We start from the raw sequence: 27,002 nt of genomic DNA, 5'->3' as shown, positions 1-27,002 counted from the left end.
GTATGTAGAAGTTTTATCATCCTCCTCCACCCGACTCGCTGTCCTGCTTCAGGGAGGGGGCTGGCAGCTCCGCGGGACGAGGGTAGGGAGCGCAGCGGGTGCGTGGCGTGGGGCCATTAGGGATGCAGAGCCCTCTGTGCCCTGGGCAGTGCCCCACAGCCGTGCCCAGACCTGGGGCTGGGCACCGCCTCCTCCTCCTCTTTCTCTTCCTCCTTTTTCTCTTCGCCTTCCTCCTTGCCGCTGGCACCGGCTGGGGCAGGGACCATCCCCAGGGTGCCCGTCGGGATGGGAGGTGCCCGGAGTGCCCCTGCCTTACTGCCACATTCCCGGCCACAGGATGGGTGCTCAACGTGGGTTCCCCCATGCTGGGCACGATGTGGTGGCTGCAGGTAGAGGTGCTGTGACCAAGGTCGGTGGCCATGTGGGGGACAGCATGCCAGTGCCATGCCCTGCGCCCCAGCAGCGTCACTGGCACCACGTCCCCCGCAGTGGGCTCATACATCGTGGTGAGGATATTACAGCATGTGGCACTTGTCTGGGTCTGTGCTGGTTGTCCTGTGCAGTGGCTTTTGGTTGCATTTGCTGCTCCCAAGCTGGAAGGAGCTCTGGGTGCCCAGGGATTGGGGTGCAGCTTGGTGGGGTGCTCAGGGCTCGGGTACCCACATCCCCTTGGCAGTCTGCACGTGCCTGACCCCTGCATGGGCAGCAGAGACCTTAGAGCGTGCCCTGTGCTGGTGGTGTTGTTGGGGTATGCGAAGCTCACGGGGGACACTCGTACAGCTCCCGGGCTGCCGAGCAAGGAAACTTGTGCTGCTGCGCTGGAGGAATCCCAGGAATGCAGAACCCAGAGGGGACACGAGGTGGCACGGCAGCCTCAGCCCGGCGTTTTGGGAGCTGCAGGCAGAGTGGTGCCAGAGCCAGGCCAGCCTCGCAGGGGCCACTCTGGAGGTCACCTTCGGGGGCGGTGGGGAGGCGCAGGGAGGGCAGGCTCAGGGCTCGGCTTCCCGAGCTCTGCCAGCACCCTCCAGCTCGGTGGGCACCCCGCAGCACCCCTTTCGCCTGGCCTTGGGCAGCACTGGGCGCCACGCACGCCGCAGCCTGCTTTCAGCAGCACGGGGCTGCGCAGCCCCGGTCCCGTTCTCCCTGTCCTTGGCTCGGGCCCCAAACCATTGTTCTCCAATGAGCTCATCCGAGTCGCTAGTTACTTTATTTATTTATTTATTTATTTTTAACGTGGTCTCTTGGCCAGAAAATAATCAGCTCATCCACTTAGCGAGTGTTTATGGCTGCTTCAAAGAAGCTGCTTTCTGCGCCAGCGGAGGGCTGCTGTGGGAGCGGAGAGCGGCAGCGGAGGAGGAGACGGGCGTGGGGCATCCCCGCAGGGGGGGAGGACGAGCGGGGTCCCCGCCGCCTGGGACAGGGCGCGTGCTGGGGCAGGGGGCTCCGAGAAAATATCTGCTGGGACGGCGTTTCTGCAAGCCGCCCGGGCTTGCCCTGGTGCCTCGCTTTCCTGGGCGAGGTGGGGGCTCGTCCCCGCGAGCCGGGGGTGGCACAGCTGGGCCCCCGCACCGCCGCAGCTGTCACACCCACCTGCTCCCGCATCAGTCACACACGCCGCCGCTCCTTGCGCCAAGTACTGATCCAATTTGTGGCTGTTGCCATAACAACCTCCCGGCGCTTTCTGGTCCTTTCTGTCGCTGCACAAGATGCTGAGCTTCGGCGGGTGAGGGATGCTCGAACCCTCCCGGCCCAGGATGGAGCGGGTCGGCTGAGCAGGCGCCGAGCACCCCCAGCCTCTGGGTGTAAGGGCCCTTTGCCAGCCGGGTCCCAGCGCAGCGTTCGGGTCGCTGGGCGCTCCCTGCTTCCCCCAGCACACCTCCCAGGGTCGCTGTCAGACAGACACCCCATCACCCACAGGCCCGGGTCCCCACCACCCATGGCCCCTGCGATGCACGGCACCTCGCGTGGGCTTTCCCCGATGGGGCAGCGTCCCCGAGAGCCCACCCGCAGCCTCCCTGCTCCCTCGGCACCACCGCAGGGCTCCGGCTCCCCTCGGGGCCGGCCACGGAGAGCTGCCTCGGCGGCGGCCGGCCTGGAGGGCCCGGGGAGCGGTGCCACCCCCGCAGCCCCCCCGGGCACCCTGTCCGCCAAGGGGTGCCCCCCTCACCGGGCTGTGCCTCCCGCCGAGCCCGGGACCCCCATCCCCGCACTCCGGGCCGCCTCCTCCCCGCTCCCCCCGGCAGCCGTGCCCGTGTCCCCCCCCCGCACCCCGCCGCCGCCCCCGGCCGCCCCCCGCAGCCGCCGCCATTGGGCGCGATCGCGCTCCGCGGCCCCGCCGCGGCGGGCGGGCTCCGAGGGGGCGGGCGGGCCGGCGGCCGCCGCGCCGATGCGGCGGGCGCTCGGTGCGGCCCGGCCCGGCCCGGCTCGGCCCGGCCCGGCCCGGCTCGGTTCGGTTCGGCTCGGCTCGGTTCGGCTCGGCGGGGGAGGCATGGAGGCGGCGGGGAGCGGCCCGGGGGCGGCGGAGCTGTGACCACCTGGGCCGGGCGAGCAGCGCCGGAGGATGGGCAACGCGCAGCGGAAGGCGCCGCGCAGCCAGCGGCGGGGCAGGATGCGCTCAGCAACAGGTACCGGGGGCCGGCACGGCACGGCACGGCACGGCACGGCACGGGGCGGCACGGGGCGGCACGGCACGGCACGGCACGGGACGGGGCGGCACCGGACCCGCTCCCCGCGCGCCCCCCCCCTTCGCTCCCCCCGGTGCCTGGTGCCGGTGCCTCCCGCCGCGGGCTGGGACGGAGCCGGCGGCAGCGGCGGCAGCTGGGGAGGGGGCGGCTCGCCCTTGGCCGCGGCCTCCTGGTCCCTGCGGGTCGCTTGGAGGACGCGGGTGAGGTCACCTCCAGCTGAGCTGCGCCTCGCTGCCGGGGACGGCGAGCAGTGGGGCTGCCGCGGGGCCCCGACCCCGCCGCCCTGCTCCGCACCGGCCCCCGGTGCGTGGCACGGGTGCCGCCGGGTGGAGGGGGGGCGAGCTGCGGGAGGGGGAGCCCCAGGCTGTGGGGAGCCAGCTCTGGCACGCAGGGAGCCAAGCCCCAGATTGCAGGGAGCGAGCCTCACGTTGCCAGGAGCACGCTCCGAATTGCGGGGAGCGAGCCCCAGGTTGCAAGGAGCAAACCCTAGGTTGCAGGGAGCGAGCCCCAAATTGCAAGGAGCAAGCCCTAGGTTGCGGGGAGCAAGCCCCAAATTGCAAGGAGCAAGCCCTAGGTTGCAGGGAGCGAGCCCCAAAATGCAAGGAGCAAACCCTAGGTTGCAGGGAGCGAGCCCCAAATTGCAAGGAGCAAGCCCTAGGTTGCGGGGAGCAAGCCCCAAATTGCAAGGAGCAAGCCCTAGGTTGCAGGGAGCGAGCCCCAAAATGCAAGGAGCAAGCCCTAGGTTGCAGGGAGCGAGCCCCAAAATGCAAGGAGCAAGCCCTAGGTTGCGGGGAAGCCCCAAATTGCAAGGAGCAAGCCCTAGGTTGCAGGGAGCGAGCCCCAAATTGCAAGGAGCAAGCCCTAGGTTGCAACGAGCGAGCCCTGAGTTGGTGGGAGCAAGTACCGGGTTGCAAGAAGCCAGCCCCGAATTGAATGGAACCAGCACCCAGGTGCAAGAAGGCAGCCCCAAACCGCACGGAGCCAGCCCCCGTCTTCGTGGAGCCGGCCCCAGCTCGTGAGGAGCCATCTCTGTTGCAGAGGCCTGCGTGCGCTGGCCCTAGAGCTGGGCCCTGCCGAGGCGGGGAGCCCGGCCCCGCGCAGCCCCCAGCACCCCCAGCCCCCACCTCCCACCAGCCGCGAAGGCAGCGGGTGTCTCTGAGGGGTCTCTCACCACGAGCTGTCAGGCAGAAAGCCCAGCAAATCTGCAGTGGGCGTTTGGGGGGGGGAGCATGGGGCGACCGAGCACAGCTGCCCTCTGAAAAAGCTGGGTCGAACAAGCAGGACCTGTCTGGTCACTCCTTTGTCCCCACCTGGCCGGCCCAGGCAGTTCAGCAACCCTCTCCAGACACCGGGAAGCTCGGCTTCCCTCTGCGACCCAGCCCAGCGCCTGGAAATGCCAGAAAAGCTGGGACGCTGAGGTCTGGCAGGGCTCTGGGCCCTAGGGCCAGCCGTGATCCGCTGCCCTGCGTGCTCCTGCGGGCTCGAGAGCGGGGAGGTGGCAGCACGGGGAGCAGCGGGGAACTTGGCAGCCCTGGGAGGGACCTCCGGCAAATCGCTTGGGAGCCGCACAAAAACGTGGAGTGATTGTCACAGCCCAAGTGACTGTCACAGCTTAATAATGAGCGGGCAGAGGGGGTGGAAGTACAGCCTGTCTCTGTATAATTTTGCAGCTGCTGTTGTAGCGGGTGGCGCAGAGGACTGAAATAGGGCAAAAGAGAGCTTTAGGTCAGGAGGGGCTGCTGTGCGCTTGGGGGCTGAGGGATGAAGGATGGTGGGCTGCCTGACACAGTGTCGGTGTCCTCTTGGCTTGGGATGTGGGTAGTGGCCAGGCCATGGGGTTTGGATGGGCCTGGGGTTCTGGGATGCTGGCCTGCACCCTGCCCATGTCTCCTGCCCCAGCTGACGCTCACGGCTCGCAGGGGACCGGAGCTGATCGTGCTTCTCCTACCAGGGCTGGCAAAGCCATACCTGGGTTCCTGGGAGTCCAAGCTCCCGCTTGGCCAAAAAGCATCTTTGATATTCCCCTATTGCCAGCGATTGGGTGGGGGCTCTCAGGTCACTGTGTTTTCGGGAAACCATCAGCAGCAGATGCTCAGGAGTTGTTCTGACACACATCGTATAGGGGCTGGTGGAGGGGCACCGGGGGAATCTGCTGCCGCGTTGTCCGTGGCCGTTGCTGGTGCGTGTCGGAGCAGGTCTGCTTGTCTCCCCCATCTATCAGAGCCATGTGCAAGTGCTGCCTGGGTTGCAAGCGCTTGGGGGAAATTAACTCTGCTGGCATCTGCTGCCTTCGAAGCATCCCATCCTTCGGGCCTGCAGCATCACTGAGTGCAAGGCACACGTTCCCCACGCTGCCCCGGTCTCAAAAATCAAGCCCGTCCCAAATCAAGCCAGTGCTTGGAGCTACATTCCCATCTCTGCTGCAATCCTGGCTCCCAGGGGCCTCAGTCCTCCTGGAAAATCAGGCTCCGCTTTACAAATCCTTGGGGTGCTTGGAAAGTGGTCCCTGTGGAGTCTCCGCTTGTGGCGTTCGGCAGGAGGCAAGCCAAGGGGAAGCCCTGGGGGGCTCCTGCGGCACCCAGGGTGAAAGTCGAGTGAATTCAGAAAGCTGTGACATGGGAAGGAAGAGGGGACGGGGCTGTGACAATGGGCTGCTGGCGCTGACTCAAACAGCCAGTTCCTGGTCGTTTCCTTTCCCTCCGGGCTGGGGACGGGGCCGGAGGCAGGGAAGGCGGAGGCAGCTCATTTCTCGCCGTGTTTTTTTGCTGCACGGAGTCCTGAGCGCCGGCTGCAGCCATGGCCAAGGTGGAGTGGTTCCTCGCACCGTGGCACCGGGAAGGTAAGGCAGGAGGGCAGCAGCGCTTGCAGGGATTTGGGGTGCCCGGTCGGGGAACAGGGACGTGGAGGCTCTCGTCTTCAGAGGCCGTCCGATAGGCACGGATGGGGTCAGTGCTGCCCAATGCTGCAGATGTTGTCCCCGCTATCCCAGCGTGGCCTTGGCTGCGATGTGTCCCCTTCTCTTTTAAGCCCTCCCTGCTGCTCCCCAGCCCATCTGGGCTGTCCTCGCTCTGACGAAGCCACAGCGGTGCAGATCCCCCCCGGCACGGGCTGCGGGGCCACGCTGAGGGTGCAGCGGCCAGGAGCCTCGCCGCCCTCGCTGTTGCTCCTGCTGCGGCTGATTTCACATCTCGGGCCCCTTTGTCCCGGGGCCTGGCCACGTTCCCCTCTCAGGCAACTTCCTCGCATTGTCCTGGCCCCGCGGAGTGCAAAACCAGCAGGGCACAGGGGAAACGGCGCTTTCCTGGAAGCGCCCGCTCCCAGCGCGGGACCGCAGCCTCCCCGGGAGAGCCACGGGCACGGCGCGGGGCGGCCGCAGGACCGGGTGGCCGGGCTCCCTGCCTCCGGAGCCACGCACCTGGCTGGCTCCCGCTCACAGGCAGCCACAAAAACCAGCAGTGTTGCGGGCTCGCTCGCTTCCCTGCCACCGTTCCCAACGTCCCCGCTGTCACTGCACGAGTGACAGCGCGCTGGTTGCTGTGGTGACTGCTCCCAAAGCGGCACGGTGGCCCTGCATGCCCCCACAGACACTGAGCCGGGGACCGAGCTGGCAGGAGGACCCCCAGCGGGGCCACCGGCGTCCGGCTGGCACCACGCACGGGGAGCACACGTGTCCCCTCCGCCCTCGCCCCACACAAGGCATGGACCGCTTGGGATCCAGCTGGAGAAACAGGGCTTTTATCTGTTTTGTCTGATCTCACCACAGGGCTGGGCAGGCGGACTGCCCTAGCGTGGTGTTAACTCTGAGCCCTACTGACGGACGGTGGCGTTAACTGTTTGGCTGCTGGTGCTTTTCACAGAAACCTCTCCTGCAATCCAACCTTCCTTCTGTGAGCTGAGTGACCCTCACAGCTGCCAAACCCACCCACCCCTTCCAACAGCTTCTGCAGTGCTGTTATCTCCTGTCAGTACAAAAATCAGCTGATTGCATGTGAAACGGGGAGAATAAGAAGAGCCTGGAGCCTCGGGCAAATTTGCTGTAGCAGGCTGGTGTGATTATTTAATGTCACAGCCCCACCAGGTGCCGTGCAGTGCCACAGGAGGGGCTGACATAGTGTGCTGGGGTCCCGGCACGGGCACCCAGCTCAGGAGCCTGGAGCCCTGGCCTCAGCCAGCAGCTGGCAAAACATCTGCGTGGATGTTTCGTGTCTCGGGCACGCTCCATCCCGCGCGCGGCAAGCGCCTGTGGCAAGGTCTGCCTGGCACTCGTCGCCCTCTCCTAGCACGGGGCGTGGGGTTCTCAGCGGGACGTTGCTCTCAATTTGGGGACATCGTTTGGGCCTGGGCGGCCGTCCACGCCTGGGGCTGCGGCACGCACGGATGCCGCTCCGTGTCTCAGCGGGGCAGCTGGACCGGTGGCTCCGAGTTCAGCATGGGGTGAGCTTGGGACAGGAGGCGCTTTCCGCGGCGGCTGCCAGCTCCTGCTGTTTGCTATTTTCTCTTCCTCTCCGCTCGTCGCAGAGCAGCGTGCGCTTTGGCTCCGGACCACGGGGACTGTCATCGGGCCGCACGCGCCGGGAGAGAGCGCTCGCCGTGCCGGCAGCAGGTCGGGGCGCTCGCTCGAAGCCGGTGCCATAACGTCGCCGGCGCTGCGGCGCACCGGTTCCAGCCGGCGGCGTTTGGGTTGCTGGTCGGGATCGACCGCGGCCTCGAAGTTCGCAGCCTTCATCCTCCGGCGCGCTCGGGCTGGCGGCAGCTGGCATGCCGCTGTGCCGATGCCCGTTGCCATGGCTGCCCTGCTGATGGTGCACTGCCTGCCGCTGCCGTCGCATCGCTCCCGCGGTACCTCCGCGGCGGCAGCGAGGAGCCGGGCGGCACGGGCTGCGCTGCCGGTGCTGCCCGCTGGCCTGGGGCGCGCTTGAGAAGGAAAAGTTTGGCCGTGTGGTTTCCGGCAGGAGACGTCATCTTACGGTAGCTTCGGCCTGAATCAGACAGCTCCTGATGGCTCTGTCGAATATCTCGCTGTGGATTCGGGATGCCTGGGCAGTAGGTAAATGTGGGTGCTGGCGTGGAGCGGGGGTGGCTCAGGAGATGCGCGGGGTGAGCACATAGGCTGTGCTCTGCAGCTGGCAGTCCTAGGAGGGGCCAGACCTTGGCTCGAGCTTCACTCTGGTCCTAAAGCAGGAGCAAAATCCCCTTAGCTTGAGTCCTGGACCTGATGCCACCACAGGCACCACCCTCACCCAAGCCTGAACACTCACTCACACTCTGCAAACTGTCACCAAGGTCGCAGAGCCACTGCTTAGCCCTGCACGCAGACGCTGCCCAGCCCTGGGGCGAGGGGCAGAGCTGTCTGTGAGCAGGACGATCCCCCGGGAGACATCCTGGCTCCTGTGAGGTGACCCCCCGCCGGTGAGGCTTGTGTCAGAAGTGCTGGGGGATGCGGGATGGAGCCAGGAGCCCGGCTGTGCTCTCCCTTCCAAAAACAGCCAGGCCCTTGGGAGCACAGCAGGGCCACGCTGCCGGCTCCGCGCGCCACGTTGCAGAGCCACCGCATGATGCCCCCCCCACCCAAAAAAACCCTCTGAGCACCCGCACCCGGGGAGCAAACGCCGAAGCGCCAGGGCATTACACTGGCTCCTGCACGCAGCCCTGAGCCGTGTGCGCATAGCGCAGCCCCTCATGGCACCACAGGGTGCTGGGGTGGCCGGGGGGTGGGGGCGGCTTTCTGGCGCAGGCAGGGTGTCACGGTGCTGGAGCCCTGCCCTGGGGGATGGCTGCAGGGCCCCCCCGCTGGCTGCCCAGGCATGCTTCCGCTTTGCTCAAGGGCGGCCCCGAGTTTCGGTGCTGCCGTTTGCCCGCCGGGTTGCAGCCGGCAGGGTGGGCGCCTGGGGGTGCCGAGGGTGCCGGGGTGGAGGTAAGGTCCCCTGCTCGGGGCAGGAGGGAAGAGGAGGGAGGGGGGGGCTGTGGTTTGGGGCGTCCCTCATTTCCTGCGTAGCGGCTGTGGGGTCTGCGGGGTAGGGGGGAAGCAGGATGCCCAGAGCCTGCTCCGTGCATGGCCTGTGCTCCTTGTGCCGTCCGTCACCTCTGCCCAGACCTCCGTCCTGCCCGGGCATTGCGTCTCTGGGCACCAAGCTAGGAGGCAAGAGGAGGAGAAGCCGTGCTCCTGCTCAAAAAAATGGGGCTGCGCTCACCCGCAGCAGGGGAAATTTCATCCCCGGCTGCTGGGCTGCTCTGGGCACAGCACTGCCCTGTGCGCGCCCTCCGGGACGGGGCTTTTGCAGCCGACGAAGCCTTGGTGTGATTTACACGCGCACGCCCCGACACCTCTTGGTTGATATGGAAACAAGTCAAATTATTTAAAGGAAAGGAAAAAAAAAAAAAGGGCTTGTGTTAAGGCACGTCGTTATGGTAACACAAATTATAAAAGTAACTAGGCTAGGGACCAGGCACGTTGCTTTTGGATGCTGGGTGTTGTGCAGGCTGTGCCGCTCGGCTCTGCTGGAGCTGGGGGCAGGGTGGGCAGCACGGGCGATGCTCGGGGCACGGCGGGCTGGGGCCGCAGTGGCCCAGGTGGCCACGGCAGGCTCAAGTAGTGTGGGAAGAGGGGGCCCCAGCAGCATGCCGGTGCAGGGAGGTGCTGGGCAGCCACGACCTGCTGCGGTGCAGTTCCCTTTCACCAAACCCACTCCGTTTGCTTCCTCTGCCTGCTTGGGTGGGGTCTGGCACGAAGCGGGTGCTGCGGCCGGAGGCGCTGACGCGCTCGCTGGGGACAGGCACCCGCGGTGCAGGGGCGAGGGGAAGTGTTTGCCACGCAGGAAATAGGAATGGGTGTGCACACAGAGCCTGCCTGGACCCCGGTGCCATCAGAAAGCCCTCATCCTCTGCTGGCTCGCCACCCTTCCCTGCTAAATGTGAGTTATGCTGGGCAATGCGTCCCCTCTTCTGGAGCTGGTGGATGAAGTGAGCGTGACGAAAAGGTGCCGTGTCCCTTTGCACCCTCCTTTTAGGCTGCAATTTCTGCTCTTCTGCAGCAAGGAGGTTGCTTCACCGCTGTGTGCTGCCTTTCCTGCACCCAAGAGCAGCTGTGCAATCACCCGGGGTGACAGGGTGATTTCTTCCTTCCCCAATTTCACCCTGCTCCCGGCTTGGCTGTCTCCGTCCGCCCACAGGAGCGTGTCCGGTGCCTGCAGCAGCAGCAGCGGTGGCGATGGGCTCTGCTCCTGCAGCCTGCGGGGGTGGCTTTGCTGGGGCGTGACACAGACACGTCCCCGTCCCTGTGTTCCTGGAGGGACAGGCAGGCAGGATGAGCACACTGTGCTGGCTCAGCATCAGCCCCGAACCCGCAGCAGCGCTCGCGGGAAAGCTGGCCGCCTGCCTCCCTCTCATTCTGCTCCCTCCTGCTCGCAGCCACCTCTAACCTGGACCTTGAGAGCAAGAAAGCCGCCCACACCAAGCTGTCATGGCAGCAGCCCGTGAACGTCTTCCTGGCTGCCGGCCGCCCGCCGGGCATGGAGCAGCTGCACCAGGAGGCTCAGCTCAACCTCCAGAGCTTGCTGCAAGGTAGTGGGGCGAGGCAGTCCGGGGTGGCAGGGACGGGCACGGCTCTGGGTGTGCTGCAGCGAGGCCATCTCCCCACATGCACTTGTCCAAGCCACTCCTTTGTCCTCGCCAAGCTGCAAAAGCCAGGTCCCCAGGAGGTCCCAGCCTCCAGCAGCCCGTCCTCCGCACTGGTCCTCTCCCAGGTCCCTGCTGAAGCCATCAGTGACCGTGGCCAAGAAGTGGCACCTGGGGCTGCCGAGCACCCGCCAGCCCCGCGGCGCGTTCCTGCCTGCGAGGAGGGGGCCGGGGCTGCCAAGCCGTTTAATCGAATCAGCGTGGCTGTTGATCTTGTTTCCTTCCAGTTTCTTCATCGCGACGTCATGCAGCCTCAGATCAGATGCTTTACAGGCATCGATTAGATCAGCAGCCTGGCCTTCGCCCAACTTGTAATCTCATTAAGCCAGCCTGAGCAGACCTGGTTTCCGTTCGAGGCCATAACGACCAGCATTAATTAGCTCAACAATTACAGGGCGGGAGATGCTCAGTTCCCTGCTGGCCATCCCCAGCCGGGCTTGCTGCCCCCTGAGAGCTGGTGCTTTCTCAGCCCTGGCCCTGCTCCACAGGATCTGCTGGCAGCACGGGCACGGTCCCCTTCCCTGCATCCTGAGCCACCCGTGCTGAGCAGGGACAGACAGCCCGGGGACAGACGCCTTTGTGCTCCTCCTGCCACCGAGCTGGCAGCTGGAGCAGGGTCCTGCCGTTTCCCTTGCAGAGGAGTATGAGGAGCAGTACGAGAGCAGGGTGACCGGGCAGACCTTCCGTGCCGCCGGCCACCCGTCCCCCGGCACCCCCCCGGAGCCCTCGCCCCGTCCCCCGCCCTCCAAGCGCCTCGAGTTTGTGCTTATGGTGAGTCCTGGGGCCCTGCTGTGCAAGGAGCCTCGTGCCCAAGCATTCGGTGGGGCAGCGGGGCAGGGCGGTACAGCCCCAGCATCGGGTGGAGAAAATGGGTTGGCACGGCTGATGGGACAGCAGGACCAGAGGTGGCCCTTTCTGTCCCCCCCACATGCCCCGGGGTGGGTTTGGCCAGACACATGCCTTTCCATGCAGCCCCCAAGCCGGCGAGCCAACGACGAGGAGAGCAGCGGTGCCACCGCGCTGGGCGTGAGGCCACCCGACGCCTCCCTGAGCCTCCCCACCACCCCCGACAAGCAGACAGCCTGGCCCAGGGCCTTCCCCCTGCCCACCGTGGAGGAGAAGCAGTGGCACCAGTCCTGTTCCGTCCAGACCAACGTTGTCCCCATCAATGTCTCGGGTAGGGCGGCGGGGCCGGGACCCGGGGAAGGCTGCTCCCAGGGGGATGCAGGGTGGTGGGAGGGCACGCTGGGGCTGCAAGCCCATGTCCCTGCCGGCCCCGTGCGGACCATAGGGGACAGCAGTGCCACGCTCGTGTGTGTCATTCCCTGCCATCTCTCCTGCCATCTGCAACTTTGTGCATCCGATCCACCAGCCACGCTGCCATCCGGTCTCTCGTTTCTGCCACGCTGCCCCACCAGCCGGTTCTGTTGTCACCTTGGCTCGCACCACGCTCCGTCTGTCCATCCGTCCATCTGTCTGTCCTCATGGGGCTGCAGCTCCCAGCAGCGCAGAGCTGCCCGGCCCTTGCAGACATCCCATGGGCACGTCAAAGCCCTGGGGCCAGCAGCCGAGGGAGAGGCACCCCATGAAAGCAAAAGATGTCATCCTGCCCTTTCCCTCCGTGATGCAGAGACGTGCAGACACCCCTGCTGTTACTCACGCCCTTCTGTTACCCATGCCCGTGTCCCCAGTGTGTCCCAGCAGCCCGGTCCCATCAGTGACGAGGCGCAGCGGTGCGGGGTCCCACCTCACCAGCACCAACCAGAGCCCGTTGCTCAGAGCGGGGCCCGTCTCCGCCGCTCTCCGTGCATCCCACCCCCATCCGCAGCATCTCCGTGTTCCCACCAGCTGGCACCACCATCCCCACCGTGCCTCCATCCCCACCGCAGCTCGCACCGCGTGGCTCACCGTGCTCCTTCATCCCCCCCCCCCCCGCCCACCAGCAAGCCAGGGGTCACCCGTGGTGGCCGCGGTGGCCGTGTCCTGCCGGTCGCAGCGATGGCGCTGGGCTGTGTACACAGCGTGTTTGTTTTGGCTACAGGGCAGCACTTTGCTAGGCACGCGAGTGCTCGTCACTCCCTGTTTAACACAGAGACTGCGATGAACCCCAAGTCCACCCTGCGGCGTAGACGGACCATTATCGGATTCCCTAACATGTCCCTGCGAGACCAAGGTGACAGCAAGAACCGCGCAGCCCCTTTCTTGCCCCAGGAGTGCCCGGGCCTGGCTGGCACCCACCGGCGCCTCCCTGAGGATGGGCAAAGGCGCACCAGGGGGCTGGGACGCCCCGGCCATGGGGATGTAAAGGCCACCACAGAGGCTCTGCACCCTCCAGGGCAGCTGAGGTCCTGGGCATGCTGGTGACACTGGCCTGGCACCAAAGCTGGGTCATGATAGGGGACACCCCCCAGACCCCACGTTGGGGTTCAGCATGGTTATGGGGAGCAAAGTCTACTGAGATTTCTCCTAGTGGTGGCTCAGCTCCACAGCTCCAGCCTGACCCCATGCCTGTCCTCGCCAGCTGCGGGCAGACCCACAATGGTGTGATGAGGGTGCTGGTGTGGCTGAGCGTGCTTATGGCACCCCCAGCATAGCCACAGAACAGTGTTTGACCCCATCAGCACAGAATCCAGCCTGGCTCGGGGACCTTGTCGTGCCAGGGAAGGTGCAGAGAAATCAGAGCCAGGTTCTGCTCAGAGGTATGTGGGGACAGGAGGAGAAACCATGGCACCAAGGGGAATTCTCACGGAGTAGGAGGAAGGGATTTCCCTGTAAGTGGTCAACCACTGGGTCAGGAGCCCAGCAAGGTGTCATGGTTCGTCCTGTGGAGATGGCCAGAGCTCAACTGGATGCCGGTTGTCGTGGTCTGGCTGGGCCCAGGTCCCCAGGTCCCTTCCCACCAGGTTATTCTGAGATGAGGTGGGACTGGGAGCCATCCTGTCCCTCCCTGGCCTGGGTGGTGATGCTCTTCCTGGTCCCTGTCAGTGTCCCCACACATGGAGACTCCTACCCTGGTGAGCTGTCCACGCACTTACGGCACATCCCAGCCGCCAGATCCCAGCAGAAGGGTTAACGCGGGCTGGGACTGTCCCCAGCTGGGATGTGGCCACCCCAGTAGAGGGAGGTAGGAGAACATCTGTTGTCAACCCTTCCCTTGCAGTCAGCTGGGGTGCGTTTCAGGCATGGGCAGGGATACAGCCCCAGAGACGGGCGGCGGGGCAGGATGGTGCCACCGACCGCCTGCGGGGCAATGCCCGGGGTGCTGCCAGCCCCCGCTCACCCCATGTCTGTCCTCGCAGGCAGCGCCAACGGCCCTGCGACCACCACACGCCCGCCCATCACCGAGTCCCTGTCCTGCAGCTTCGAGCCCGCAAGCGGGGGGAAGCCCGCCCAGGAGATAAGCCCCCGCCAGCCGCTCTCTGCCCCACTGAGGAAGACCTTCAGCGACCTCGGGGGGACGCTGCAGGCACGCTGCTGCCCACCCTCCACCCCCATGGACAACGTGGCCACCCCCGGCACCTGCAACGGGCCTCAGGGCACCCCCTTTCCCTCACCCTGGGGCACCAGCTCTTTCAGCTATGCCGGCCCCCCCAGCCCCACTGCTGGCCAGGGCGCCTCACCGGGCAGCTCCGGCATGGGCTCACCTGCTGGCACCGACCGGGCGGCCTCCTTCTTCATCGCCCAGGAGGAGCGTGTGGGGAGCGCCGGGCCCGGATCCTTCACTGCTGCGGTGCCCGAGTCCCCCCCGGGCTCCGGGGGCCTCCGGAGGTGTGATGGACGAGAGGCCAGGGTGAACTTCTCGCCGACAAGCAAAGAGGAGCCGGAGCCGGTGTCGGAGCCGACACGCCTCGGGGTGGAGCGGGCAGGGTGCCGCTTCCGCGAGCGGTCACTGTCGGTGCCCACCGACTCGGGGTCCCTCTGCTCCGTGGACATCGCCTACGCCGAGGCCCGGCGCAGCAGCACCAACTGCGCCCTGGGCTACCCCAGCGCCGGCTCCGAAGGCAGTACCAGCACCGACAACATCTCTCTGGGGCCGGAGCCTGATGGCCAGCGGCGGCGGCGCTCCAAGAGCATCTCCCTCAAGAAGGCCAAGAAGAAGCCCTCGCCGCCCACCCGCAGCGTCTCGCTGATCAAAGATGGGCAGGATGGCCCTGCTGCCCTGGGGCTGCCCAGGGATCAGAGACCCAAGAGCCTGTGCATCCCGCTGGACCCCCCCAGCCACCGCCTGGTGCACGCGGACCCCCAGGGCAGGGAGCCCGACGGCCCGGCCGCCCCCCACCAGTGGTATCTGGCAGACTGGAAGACCGGCGATCCCTACCGGTCCCTCTCCGGCTCAAGCACGGCCACGGGGACCACAGCCGTTGAGTGTGTCAAGGCACGGGGCAGCTCTGAGTCCCTCACGTCCCCCTCCATCTCCAGAGCCACAACACCCTCCCAGCTCTCGGCAGAGGCTGACCTCAAAACCTCCTCCCCGGGCAGGCCCACGGGGCTGATGTCCCCGTCCAGCGGGTACTCCAGCCAGTCGGAGACCCCCACCCCTACCGTCCCCACGTCGGCCATCCTCGGGCACTCCCCACACCAGGTGCGGGTGAGGCCACTGGTCCCTGAGAGGAAATCTTCACTGCCACCCACATCCCCCATGGAGAGGAGCCCCAAGTCTAGGCTGTCCTTCGACCTCCCTCTCACACCACCCGCCCACCTTGACCTCTCGGGGCTGAAGATCTCCCTGAAGGGGAAGACGAAGGTCAGCCGGCACCACTCCGACTCCACCTTCGGCACCAAGCTGGCCCAGAAGACCAGCCCCATCCAGCCCATCATGCCCGTGGTCACCCAATCCGACCTGCGCTCCGTCCGCCTGCGCTCCATCAGCCGCTCCGAGCCCGAGGACAATGTCGACGGCCTGGAGCATGCCGAGGATCCACCACGCGTCCCCTGCCCGGGCCCGGAGAGGAAGGTGAAGCCACCGGTGGCGGAGAAGCCGCCACTGGCCAAGCGGCCCCCCAGCATCCTGCCCAAGCCCCCGGCCCTGCGGGAAGAGGGCCCCCTGTCCCCTACGTCCCCACCAAGCATTGCTACCAAGGACGGCTTGGCAGCGCTGCGAAAAGGGGAGCCGAGGAGGGGCCCAGGGGAGCCCCGGCGGCTCTCACAGGGCAGCCTGGAGGATGAGCCGCGGCCGGAGGGGGAGCGGAGGAAGGCCAAGGTGCCACCGCCGGTGCCCAAGAAACCCAGCGTACTCTACCTGCCGCTCGCCCCAGCCCCGGTGCAGCAGGGAGGAGGTGCGGGGGACCCGGCACCCACCCCCAGCCCCATCATCACGCTGGACACCGAGCCCAGCTGCTGCCACCCTGACACTGATGACCCAATGCCCACAGAGGTCCCGGGCACAGCACAAGCTGGCGAGACCCCTTCGGAGCAAGGTGAGGGTCTACCTGGTCCTCCATGTTATACCCCAGGGAGAGGGGCAGGGGGGTCCCTCCCCATCATCCCATGCGTTTCATGGCTGTCTTCTCCTCCCTGCAAACAGGCAGCTTGTCTGAGGCCGGCACAGAGGAGAAGAGCTTTGCCAGCGACAAGACAGCCGACTCCATCGCAGAGGAGGACGATGATGTCTTTGTGGCATCCCGTACCACAGAGGATCTCTTCACCGTCATCCACAGGTAGGGCCGGTATGCGGTGGTGGGCACGGCCGCCCAAGTGGCCCCTCCAGAGCCAACGTGGTTCTGTCCCCATCACTGGTGCCTGAAATTTTCTATGCTGGGGCTGCTGCTCAAGCTCAGGAACAAGCCCTTGGGAGGCTGTTGCTGCCTTGTGCGCTTCTGAGGGTCTAAGGAAGAAATTTTTCACAGTCAGGGTGGTGAGGCACTGGAACGGGCTGCCCAGAGAAGTTGTGGGTGCCCCATCATTGTGTTCAAAGTTGGGTTGGATGGGGCTTTTGAGCAACCTGATCTAGTGAGAGATGTCAGTGCCCATGGCAGGGGGGTGGACAGGATGATCTCTAAGTGTCCCTTCCAACCCAAACCATCCTGTGATGAATTCAGCAGAGCCTGCAGAACAGGACCTGTGGCCAGGCTGGGCCACCATTTATCTATCAGCTTTGGGGCAAACTGGGGCCTGTCTACCAGGACAGCATTTGCAACATGAGCAAAAGCTCAGCACATCACCCACCCTTCGATGGACGGGTCAGGTTGTCTTCCTGCCCCAGCAGGGCTGGGCTGGTGCCATGCACTGCACCCCTTAAGTGCTGCCCTTCCCATTGCTGCGGGAACTCGCCACATCCCAAAGCGGTGGCAGCTCCTGCCTGGGGCTGCTCCCACCGCTATACTCTTTGTTGCTTAGGTCCAAGAGAAAGGTTCTGGGGCGGAAGGAGCCTGGTGACACCTTTGGCAGCCGGCCCAATTCCCACTCACCCGTGAAGACGTCGGGCTCACCAACAAGTGAGTCCCCTGCAGCAGTGGTCAGCACCGGGAAGTCCTCCAGCAGGAATGAAGATTTTAAGGCCCTGCTCCAGAAGAAGAGCAGTAAAACCAGTGCTGGTACCCGGCCATCTGCAGCTGAACTGCTTAAGACCACAAACCCGCTGGCTCGGAGGGTCATGACAGAGTTTGCCCCTGAGCTGGATGGTGCAAACAGCCCCAAAAGCCAGCCCTAACCTTGCACAGACCCTTCTTGGCCACAAAGGGCTCGAGATGGCTGCGGAGGGAGCCTCGCTGCGAGCGGTAGCTTTAGGCACTCAGGTCTCTGCAGAAGGGGTGTCCTGGCTGTCTCGCTGGGGCTTCTCTCATGCTCTCATTTCTTCCTCGGCAAATCCTCTTTGGTGGGATGGGAGAGCCGCCGTCAGAGAGGCAGTGTTGGGACCTGAGGCCCCCATGTCCCCGGCGGAGGCGGGCTGCTCACAGGAGGGAAGAGGCAGGCATGCAGCACCGCAGCGGGGACTGTCCCCTGCTGAGCTGGCCCCGGGACCCGGCACCTCCTGTGGCACTGGGCTGGCAGCTCCTGCTGCTCCTCGGGAACAGAGTGGGACAGCAGCCCCAAGCACCCTCCAGCACCCGCAGCAAAGCTAGCTTGAAACTGTTTGGTCACTCGGCATGTGGTACTTTAAATGGCTTTTTCTAATGCACAGTGGTGATGATGTTTTTTTCTCTTTTATTTGACGTTGTACCTTTAGTTTCCCAGGCAAAGGTCCCGGGTATGAGTTCGGCTGGAAACACGGAGATTTACTTTGGGAAGATGTAAGGAGGCTGTTTGGAAATGAGGTTGTTTTGGAAGAGCCACAAACTGTTCCCTCTCGTCAGCCAAAGCATCCTCCCTGCTGCATGGGGAGCGGGCGCCCCGGTGTCTGCAGCCCGTGCAATGACCTCAGGCCAAAACCCACCCCCTCGAAAGCCCCTGACAGTGCTGCATTTCTGAGAGCTCTCCAGCCCTTGCTGTGAACACAGACCCCAGGGTCACTCCACTGCGTCCCCCAAGGAGCCGTGCTCCACCAGCCACACCATACACGGGCCCCCACCAGCCTCCCAGGACAAGCATCTCCTGGACGTGAGGTGACTGGAGGCATGGGGAGCGCTTGGTCCTGAGGACGTGAGAAGGAAGGGGCTGCAGCAGGGCATCGCTGCCCAGAGGGGATGCCAGAAATTTCCTTTCCTGCCTCTGGCATCGCACTGAAGCACCCTGCAGAAGCAGGGTGGAGCTGCGCCTCCCGCAAACACCCGCAGCTTCCATCGCTGGGGGCCACACACAGCCAGGTGCAGAAACACAGGCGGACGTGCTCCGCCTTACTCTGGGGGGTTCCCACCGTCCTGCCCACGCCCAGGGGTCACCCACACGGCAGGGGCTCCACCCCAGCGCTGTCCCCATGCTGCCCACAGTGCCACCATCCCCATGGCACACGCAGACCCCCCCCGTGAGTCCTCACCAGGCCACGGTGAGAGGCAGCGGGGCAGTGACACCCCGGGGCTGGGGGCAGCCTGGCAGGAGGCAGGGCTAAGCAGAAGCACCAGCCCTCCTCTTCCTCGGAGCAAGAAAGGGCCAGACAGCGCCCGCTGCCGAAACGGGGTGTTTGGGAAGTTTGCGCTTTATTTCCTCGTGTCTTTCTGCCAGCTCTGGCACGCCCCAGCCTCCCTGTGTGGGGGAAGAACGATGCGGCTGGGGCCTGGCAGCACTGGGGAGGTGGGGGCTGAGGGCACAGCTTCAGCAGGGCTGGGGCGATCCGTGCCAGCCCAGGGAGCACGGGTCCCTGCCCAGAGCCTGCGCCGGATTTTACTCGGAAGGAGGCCCCGCTCTCCTTGCGCTTGTTTGTTGGCTGTCGGTTGTGGTGTTTTTCACCCTCTCCCATTGCTTGCACGTTGCGCCCTTCCCTCTCGCGGGGTTGCAGAATTGAGCCTGTAATCAGGATGCAGGCTGAAAAACTCAGGAAAAAAAAAAAAAAAGAGAGAAAAAAAAAAAAAGAAAGAAAGAAGGAAAGGAAAGATAGAGGGAAAAAAAAAAAAAAAAGGCGGGCCCGGGGGCTGGGGGCAGGCCCGGGGGCCGGCCGGGGCCTCACGGCGGCGGCGCGGGGCGGGGCGGCGGCGGCCATGGCTCCGAAGGGGAAAGGCGGCGGCAAGGCCGGCAAGGGTGAGCGGGGCCGGGGGAGCGGGGCCGGGCGAGGAGCGGGGCGGCGGGCCCGGGGCCGGTAGCGGCTCCCCGAGGCCCGTCCCGGCTTCAGGGCGCTGCGTTGGCAGGCGGCGAGAGCGGCGGCGGCAGCGAGGGCAAGGCGCGGGGCCCGAAGGGCGGCGGCAGCTCCGTTAAGGTGGGTACCGGCGGCACCGGGGCCCCCGCGGTGCCGCTCCCAGCGGGCTGCCACGGCCCCCTCTGCCCCCCCAGGTGCGGCACATCCTGTGCGAGAAGCACGGCAAGGCCATGGAGGCCATGGAGAAGCTCAAGGCCGGGGTGCGCTTCAGCGAGGTGGCCTCGCAGTACAGCGAGGACAAGGCCAGGCAGGGGGTAAGGCTGTCCCCCGGGCGGCCCCTCGGCCCGTCCGGCCCTAAAAGCGGTGCAGGGCGAGGCGCAGAGCCCTTCCCTAACCCTGGTGGCTCCTTCTTCCAGGGAGACTTGGGCTGGATGACCAGAGGCTCCATGGTGGGACCCTTCCAGGACGCCGCGTTCGCCTTGCCTGTGAGCAGCATGGACAAACCGGTGTATACGGACCCTCCTGTCAGAACAAAGTTCGGGTACCACATTATCATGGTGGAAGGCAGAAAATAAAGTGTGAATGACCATTAAGTTCCTGACTGCTTGAATTCTGAGAGCGTCCCAGGCACCTAGAGCTTACAGCACATTGGCCGTAAGCAGCAGTGTGCTTGGAGACAGCCAGCCGTCCCTGCCGCTGGGGCAGGACGTGCAGAGTACAGCCAGCAGAGTACAGGACCCTGCACAGAGAGGTAAAGCATTCCGTGGAAAAAGGTCAAATTAGCGCTTCATGCTTTAAATCAGCTTCAGCTTGCAGGTGAGTCTCTTCTCTTCCAGCTGCAGCGGTGATGACCATCGAATGGTTGGAAGGGACCTTAAAGATCAACTAATTCCAACCCCCCTGCCATGAGCAGGGACACCTCCCACTAAATGAGGTTGCTCAAAATCCCGTCCAGCCTGGCCTTAAACACTCCCAGGGACAGGGCATCCACAGCTTCTCTGGGCAACCTGTTCCAGTGCCTTGCCACCCTCATAATAAAGAATTTCTTCCTTATATCTAATCTAAATCTGCCCTCTTTTTGTTTAAAGCTATTACTCCTTGTCTTATTACTACCTGATAAAAAGTCCGTCCCCAGCTTTCCTGTAGCCCCCCCTTTAGGTATTAGAAGGTTGTTAAAAGGTTCTCCCAGAGGCTTCTCTTCTCCAGGCTCAACACCCCCAACTCCGTCATACTGTCTTTGTAGGAGAGGTGCTCCAGCCCCTTGATCATCTCTGTGGCCTCCTCTGGACTCTTCTAATACATCCATGTCCTCCTTGTGCTGGGGCCCCAGAGCTGAACACGGTTCTCACGAGAGCAGAGCAGGGGGGGACAATCCCCTCCCTTGCCCTGCTGGCCACGCTGCTTTTGGTGCAGCCCAGGGTAGGGTTGGCTTTCTGGGCTGCAACTGCACGTGGAAATGGCTTGATCTGTCCAACTGAAAGCTCAGGCTTTTCTCTGCAAATCTAACCAGCCTGAAAAGAGGGGTTCCCTCGGGCATTTACCCTTACCCCCACCAGGGAGAATGTGGACGGTTCACATGCTACAGGTTCTGCTCCAGAGCTCAGATTTAACCTGGGAAGAGCCTCCCTGTGGTAGAGGCAGAATAATGCTACAGCTAGAGCTCACAGCCGCTGCCCAGGGCAGGCTCCTCGTTCTTTCAGTTACCAGACCTTTACGAAGGCTGGAGGCTTGACTGAGCAGCAGCAGGGAGGGGGAAGGTGCAAGAGGAGTCCCGCTGCATAAAAAGTCATCCACACCTTATCTAATCAAAGCTCAGGGAAGAAACTGTAACTTGAATAAGGGAAGAGAAGCAGAAAAAACACTAAATGCTTGTCACTCCATCAATTCCTCTACTGCTTAGCATGCAGTACGTGTATGAAGTCTAGCAGACTGCACCTTGTCCTTCTGGTAAAACCGGCTAAATGACAGCATGACGGATGTGAATGAAGCAGCTCAGCGTGTCTCCTACCTCCGTGACCTTAGTAATAAATATCCCAATGTGCTGATCCTCTGCCTGCTGAAAGGCAGAACTCAAACTGGTGCTGTCTTTGCTGCAGGTGAGCATCCTGGTGTGTCAGAGGGCTTAGGATGGGGACAAAAAAATCAAATGGCACAAAAAGGCCTTTCCCAAGAGCACAGGCAATGAAGATGCAAAACTGAAACCAGGGCAGGTCTTTCTCCTGCCCCACTTCTTGAGGTGTTTGTTTTGTTAAGAGAATGGGAGGCTTGCACAGGCCAACCAACATTCACAAAGCTCTACCTCATTAATATTTTGTTATGAGAGGCAGACAGGCCTTTCTACAGCATGAGAGCAGATGCGGCCTCATTTAAGGGATGCTCTATTAATAAACTGCTCGTTTCCAGGCTACCAGGGCTTTGTTCTACCTATTAGCAAAAGCACATTGCATATCTCCTGTTCTAACAGGACAACTGTTTGTATTTGATATGTTATCTAGTACAAAGAATTCAAATTCAGCATACCAGTTTCTCCTCCAAAAACTGCAGAACTCAACAAGGTGTGAAAGTGTCCCTTGCTATCACACTGTAACATACAAGGCAAACCTGCTAGGCATTTAACATAGATGAGGAAGCACTGAAATTCACTGCCATGTTGTTACAAGGTAAGACGATGTGATAGTTGCAAGCATACCCAGGCCAAGTTTATCCCATGGTGGTGGCAGAGGGGCAAGTCAGATGAGCAAAGCATTGCTAAAAGCCAGAATGAGGTTCTTCTGATTTTAAAATTGCGTGGTCCAAAACTAGGAACCCACTTCAGTTTCACTGTGCCTATAGTACCTGTAAAAAATATTTTATTTACCACAGCTAAACCGTATGTGGGAAGAGTGTTAGAGGACCACCTCACCAGCGAAAAGGCAGCCCACAACTTTAAGACAGGTACGTCTCCCTCCTGCTGCCTTTGTGTACCGACAGGCTTTTGACTATAATAGGGAAAGATGAGAGGGGGGCTACAAGGTTAGACCACAGCCTGCTTTGAAGCCTTAGACCCCTCCATAAATCCTAAAAGGTTCCAAATGTTCAGCACCTTGCAGTAGTCAAGGCCTAATTGCTATTTCAGTCCTTCTGCGACTCCCCCCCCAGCTCTACAGCCCTTCTACAGCAACCACAGTCTGGCAGGGATTTGAGCAAAAGGGTCTCTGCAGTACTACATGTCAGTGTTAGACGCGGCACCAGGCAGATGGTGCGCTGGCCTCCATTGCATGGAGGATTTATAGCAGCAATCAGCTTTTCCCCCCCCCCCCTCCACCACAGCAAATGCATTCTCAGGCCAACTTAAAAACAGATTGCGGTAGCTGTGTTCTCTTCTTTGCACCAGCATCTGGCGCACCCAAATGGCAGGCAAGGTTCAGGCAGGCAAATGGGCTTCATTTAAGTCGAGGAAGGAGGAACTACAGCAGCTTGAATTTAGACTGCATTAAGCTGCTGTGGAACCACACCGTCAGCCTCCTCTGAAGACAGGAGACTCTGAATGCTAGAAACAGGAAAGCAGAGCTGCAAGCTTGGAGAGGCATTTAGGCATAGATTTATTTTTTTTTAATTAAATAACAAGAACATGAACTGTTTTCATCTTAGTTAACTGAGTCCACAGTGACATCCCTTTCCCAGCACCTGAAATGTGACTAAGGGCTTCTTAGACTGCTTCTTCACGCAGGAAGAGATGCTGGATCTGCTCACTAGCCATGACAGAAAGTTACATAACCTGAAAGAAGCATGTATTTATTTCAGCCATCTGAACTTTAAAAAAAAAAAGTGATGTAGCATAGACAGAGTGAGACTATTTAACAAAGGTATAGAGATTACATTCAACTATTTAACAAAAGTATACAGATTTCATTTCTGGGCTAGCTGTCTATACAAGTTTAGAGTCATAAGCATAACTTCAGGATCTCCACTCTTTATGTCAAGAGCTTGTAGGAAACAGTTCAGTGCCTCTTGTAGATTTCCGTCATCCTTAAGTTTCTTCCCTCTGTCTACCAAGGTACTGTAAGTACCTAAGGAAGGAGAGGAATTCTGACCGTCCTCTTTCTCAGAGACCCTTTCCTGGGTGCAGTACTCTATCTGCTCACCTGACTGAAGCTCAGCATCACCAGTGGATTCCTCCTGAGATGACTCCGTCTCATCTGCTTCGGACTGCTCAGACTGCATACCCTCTAGATGGAAGGACTCTTCAGTTGAGTTAAGCGTTTCTCCAGCAGGTTCTTCTTCAGGCTCAACAGACTCCGCACTACACTCTTCTGCTTCTTCTTCCAGAAGGTCTTCTTGCTCCTCATCACTGATTTCTTCTTCATCAGTGGTTCCCATGATTTCTCCAATATCTTCAACCTCATCTACCACCTTGTTGATTAGAGATCTCCTGGAAGCTGTAGACCTGTTACCACTGTTAGTTAATTTGGGAGAAAAAATGGCTTTTGTTAGGCTCCTGTTGCTTTTAGGAGTAGATGCAGTAATTCCTTCAAGAAATTGATGCAGAGGGGTGTTCAAGGGAGAGGACTTTTTATCAGACTGCTCTTCCTCTGAGATCATAACAGAATAGTCCTCATCCTCAGTATCTGAAACAATTCTTTTCACACGCTTCTTTCTACCTGAAACAAAGATAGCACTGTTTTCCTCTGATACTTCACTCGCTTGCAAAGAGTTATTTGGATCTTCTTCAGCTGCATGGCAGGGGCTTCCAGAGTTACCATTCTCACTTAAAGTTTTTGCTGGAGATTTACAAAGACTTCCTGTTTTTAGTTGGAAGCCCTCATCTTCTGGGTGCTCCAGTGATTTTTCCCCATTTGAGGCATCTTGCCATCCATCTCCAGACTCTTCCAAGACCAGATTGAAATCAACTTGATCCTGGAGAGATGGCACAGACATTTCCTCCAAGCTGGCTTCCACCACATGAGACTTCTGGATCCCAGCACGGACTTCTGGCATAACATTTGGTAGGTTTGGTGGCGTGGCAGATAAAGCTAGCTCAGGAATGTCATTCCCCTCTGTCTCTGAGACAGCAAGTGGGTCAAGTACTTGAACTGACATTTCTGCATCTTGTAACCTTTTCGGTGTGGCTGACCATCCCGCCTCATTAGCAAAATGCTGAGAATGCCCAGACAGGCCATTCCCGGCCTCAGTCAAGCTATCCGAATTTACATGGGGAACAGGAGAACACTGCTTCTGTTTGAGACTCGGGCTCTCTTTATCAAGTGGACAAAGTCCAGGTGATAACGGTATAACGCTTGAGTCCAGATTTTGCTCAGACCCTTGTATATCGGGCTGTTCCACTACCTTGCTGCTAGTAAGGAGCTCCGTATCCATACTGGACATCGCTTGTGCCAGTTTCTCTTCACCCAACTCATCAACGGTCAGACTTGTCATTTTAGAGCTGACATCAAGAATCTGGACCTCCATGTCCTCTGTAAGATCAACGACTTTGTCATTTTCACATTTATCAGCTACTGGTGGTGAAACCAAGTTATTTATGTTGTTCAACCCTGGAGACCTCTTCTTTGCCTGGGAAGCCAGTTCTGGTGGTCTCAACCAAGACTCTTCCACAGCATTTCTGATCCCCTCCATCCTCAGATCTCTAAGCTGAGACTCTAACTGAACTAGCTCGTGGGCTTTCTGTACCCTCCTTTGAATGTACTGATGGGCTTCTTCACTCTCAGCCTGCTCCTCATGAGTCATTTCTCTTGTAAATATTAAGTCATGATCAGAAATACCAAACATTTCCAGAGAGTGTAAATAAGCGATGTGTTCATCCAGCTGCAGGTCAGTCTTTCTTTGGGTGGCATGCAAAGACTGCAGCTGGATCTGAGTTGTGGATGTTCGGGTGTCTTCTAATGTGAAAAGCTCCCTTAGTTCCTGTTTGGAGAAATATCTAAATGGGTTCTTTTTGTCACCAGTAGTCTGTCTTATTAATGAATCCTTAAATACTTGTCGCCTATATATTTTCTCTTCCACTGTACCGCAGGTAATCAGTCTATAAATCACGACATTCTCCTTTTGCCCAATCCTGTAAGCCCTGTCTACAGCCTGAGCATCTGTAGCTGGATTCCAGCTGGGATCAAAGATCACCACTCGGTTGGCCGCTGTTAAGGTTATGCCAACGCCACCGACTTGTGTCGTCAGCAGGAAGACGGAGTAGTCCTTGTTACTCTGAAAGGCGCTAATGCGCTTCTCCCGTTCTGTCAGGTGGGTCACTGTGCCGTCAATACGCATGATCTTAAACTGCCTGCGAGACAAAACCTGCTCTATGATATCCAGCATCTTCCTCGACTGCGAGAACACCAGAGTTCGGTGCCCCTCCTCTCGCAGTCTTTCCAGAAGCCCTACAAGGAACAGCATTTTCCCAGACTCCTGAATCAGGGTCTCAACAGACAGATGATCTGTTTTGTTGGCACCTGAGAGCACACCTGCTTCACTCTCGGGATCCTGCTCTGAGCATTCCTGTCCATCTAAGCCCAGCTGGGTACATGCTCTTGCGGACAGAAGCCTGGGGTGGTCACACAGCTTCTTCAAGACAGTCAGCTCAGCCAAAGGTGACCGGGTTGTCATCAGCACTTCTTTCACGTGATCTAGACAGAGAAAGTTCCTGTAGATTTTCTCCTGCGTTGGAGACAAGTACACCCACACAACAAAGTCATTTTTCCTAGTGAGAGATGGCATGACAGGAGCACTAGCCTCGCTTGGATCCTCAGGAAGAAGGGCATCTGGTTTGTCAGCATGACTTTTTTTGATGTCTTCTTTAGTTCTTCTAAGGAAATACGGCTTTATAATTGTCATTAGATTCTCAGATATCTTAAGTCCCAGTGCTTTCTCGCCTAGAGTCGCATCCTTCTCCCTGGCCCTAGTAATAGGATTCTCATACTCCATTCTAAATGTTTTGGCAGTTCCTAAGAGAGAGCCCTGGCACGCAAAGTCAAACAAGGACCACATCTCCTGCAGGTTGTTCTGCACCGGAGTGCCCGTGAGGAGGATGCGATGCTTTGCAGGAATCGCATACACGCACTTTGTCGTTTTGTTGGACGGGCACTTGATTTTATGCGCTTCGTCGAGGATGATGTAGTCCCAGACAAAGTCCTGCTCGTGGCAGCTGGCGAGCTGCTTCCAGTTGTTGATGAGCATCTGGTAGCTCGTGACGATGATGCCGTTCCTCCTCTGGACCCTCTCCAGGTTCCTGGTACGCTCCGTCTTGCTGCTGCCGTGGAACTCCTTGACGCGCAGGCCGGGGGTCCAGCGAGCGAACTCGGCCAGCCAGCTGCTGACCAGGGTGGTGGGCATGACGAGCAGGACGTGCTGGATGAGCTCACTGTCGAACATACCCGAGAGGAAGGCGATGATCTGGACGGTCTTACCCAGACCCATGTCGTCGGCCAGGATGCCGCCGGGCCGGCCGTCCCGGTGCAGGCGGTACAGGAAGGCGACTCCCTCCCGCTGGTGCTGGAAGAGCTTCGCGTGCAGCTCCCCGTAGAGCAGCAGCCCGCTGCCGCACACGTCCACGAACCGGCCTTCCTCCTCCTCCTCCTCCTCTTCCTCCTCCTGCTCCGCCAGCTGGGCCAGCGCCGCCTCCAGCCGCTGCATGCGGCCGCGGAGCTTCTCGCTGGGGCGGATGGCGGCCGCCTGCTGGAACAGCCGCAGCGCCGCCTCCAGGTCCCCGCTGCCCGCTGCCTCCTTCGCGTCGCTCACCAGCCTGCGGGGACGGGGACGGGCACGGCGTCAGCACCGGTACCGGGGCACCGGGACCCGGCCCCACCGGCCCCACCACCCCCAGCACCCCGGGGCCCGGCCCCCCGCTCACCGCCGGTACTGCTGATCCTGATCCTGATCCCTATCGTGGTCCTGGTCCCGCTCCCGGTCCCAATCCTGGTCCTGGTCCCGGTCCCGGTCCTCCCCCGGCCCCGCCATGTCGCCGCACCGCCACCGCCGCCCCCGCGCCGCGC

General features: G+C 61.2%; 3 protein-coding genes across 14 annotated transcripts in view; 2 read left to right on the top strand and 1 right to left on the bottom strand.

Moving 5' to 3' along the window:
* NHSL2 (NHS like 2) overlaps window positions 1-17,475 on the top strand; it is a 30,268-nt gene extending 12,793 nt beyond the window's left edge. For 4 of the 12 annotated variants that reach the window (XM_080553766.1, XM_080553764.1, XM_080553768.1 and 1 more), the window contains 7 exons: window positions 10,092-10,244; window positions 10,996-11,129; window positions 11,331-11,535; window positions 12,400-12,531; window positions 13,658-15,775; window positions 15,883-16,015; window positions 16,695-17,475. In XM_080553766.1, coding sequence (XP_080409892.1) covers window positions 10,092-10,244; window positions 10,996-11,129; window positions 11,331-11,535; window positions 12,400-12,531; window positions 13,658-15,775; window positions 15,883-16,015; window positions 16,695-17,007 — 3,188 coding nt within the window. In that variant the 3' untranslated portion in view covers window positions 17,008-17,475. The other 8 variants (XM_080553767.1, XM_080553771.1, XM_080553769.1 and 5 more) reach the window with 6 other exon arrangements.
* A 1,403-nt stretch (window positions 17,476-18,878) lies between these two features.
* Window positions 18,879-19,613, top strand: PIN4 (peptidylprolyl cis/trans isomerase, NIMA-interacting 4). Its single transcript, XM_080553782.1, has 4 exons — window positions 18,879-18,968; window positions 19,076-19,143; window positions 19,218-19,337; window positions 19,440-19,613. The coding sequence occupies exons 1-4, from the start codon at window positions 18,929-18,931 to the stop codon at window positions 19,596-19,598; spliced, it is 387 nt and encodes a 128-aa protein (XP_080409908.1). The 5' UTR covers window positions 18,879-18,928; the 3' UTR covers window positions 19,599-19,613.
* Window positions 19,614-22,580: 2,967 nt separating this feature from the next.
* On the bottom strand, window positions 22,581-26,992 carry ERCC6L (ERCC excision repair 6 like, spindle assembly checkpoint helicase). The gene is made up of 2 exons (XM_080553763.1): window positions 26,861-26,992; window positions 22,581-26,752 (listed from the first exon to the last, which is right to left on the bottom strand). The coding sequence occupies exons 1-2, from the start codon at window positions 26,965-26,967 to the stop codon at window positions 22,912-22,914; spliced, it is 3,948 nt and encodes a 1,315-aa protein (XP_080409889.1). The 5' UTR covers window positions 26,968-26,992; the 3' UTR covers window positions 22,581-22,911.
* Between the last annotated feature and the right edge of the window lie 10 nt (window positions 26,993-27,002).

This window comes from Anser brachyrhynchus (assembly GCF_964034855.1).
Source record: "Anser brachyrhynchus genome assembly, chromosome: 13".
In the NCBI taxonomy this organism is placed as follows: domain Eukaryota; kingdom Metazoa; phylum Chordata; class Aves; order Anseriformes; family Anatidae; genus Anser; species Anser brachyrhynchus.
Note: the sequence above shows the minus strand (reverse complement) of the source record. Positions and strands in the feature narration are given on the sequence as shown.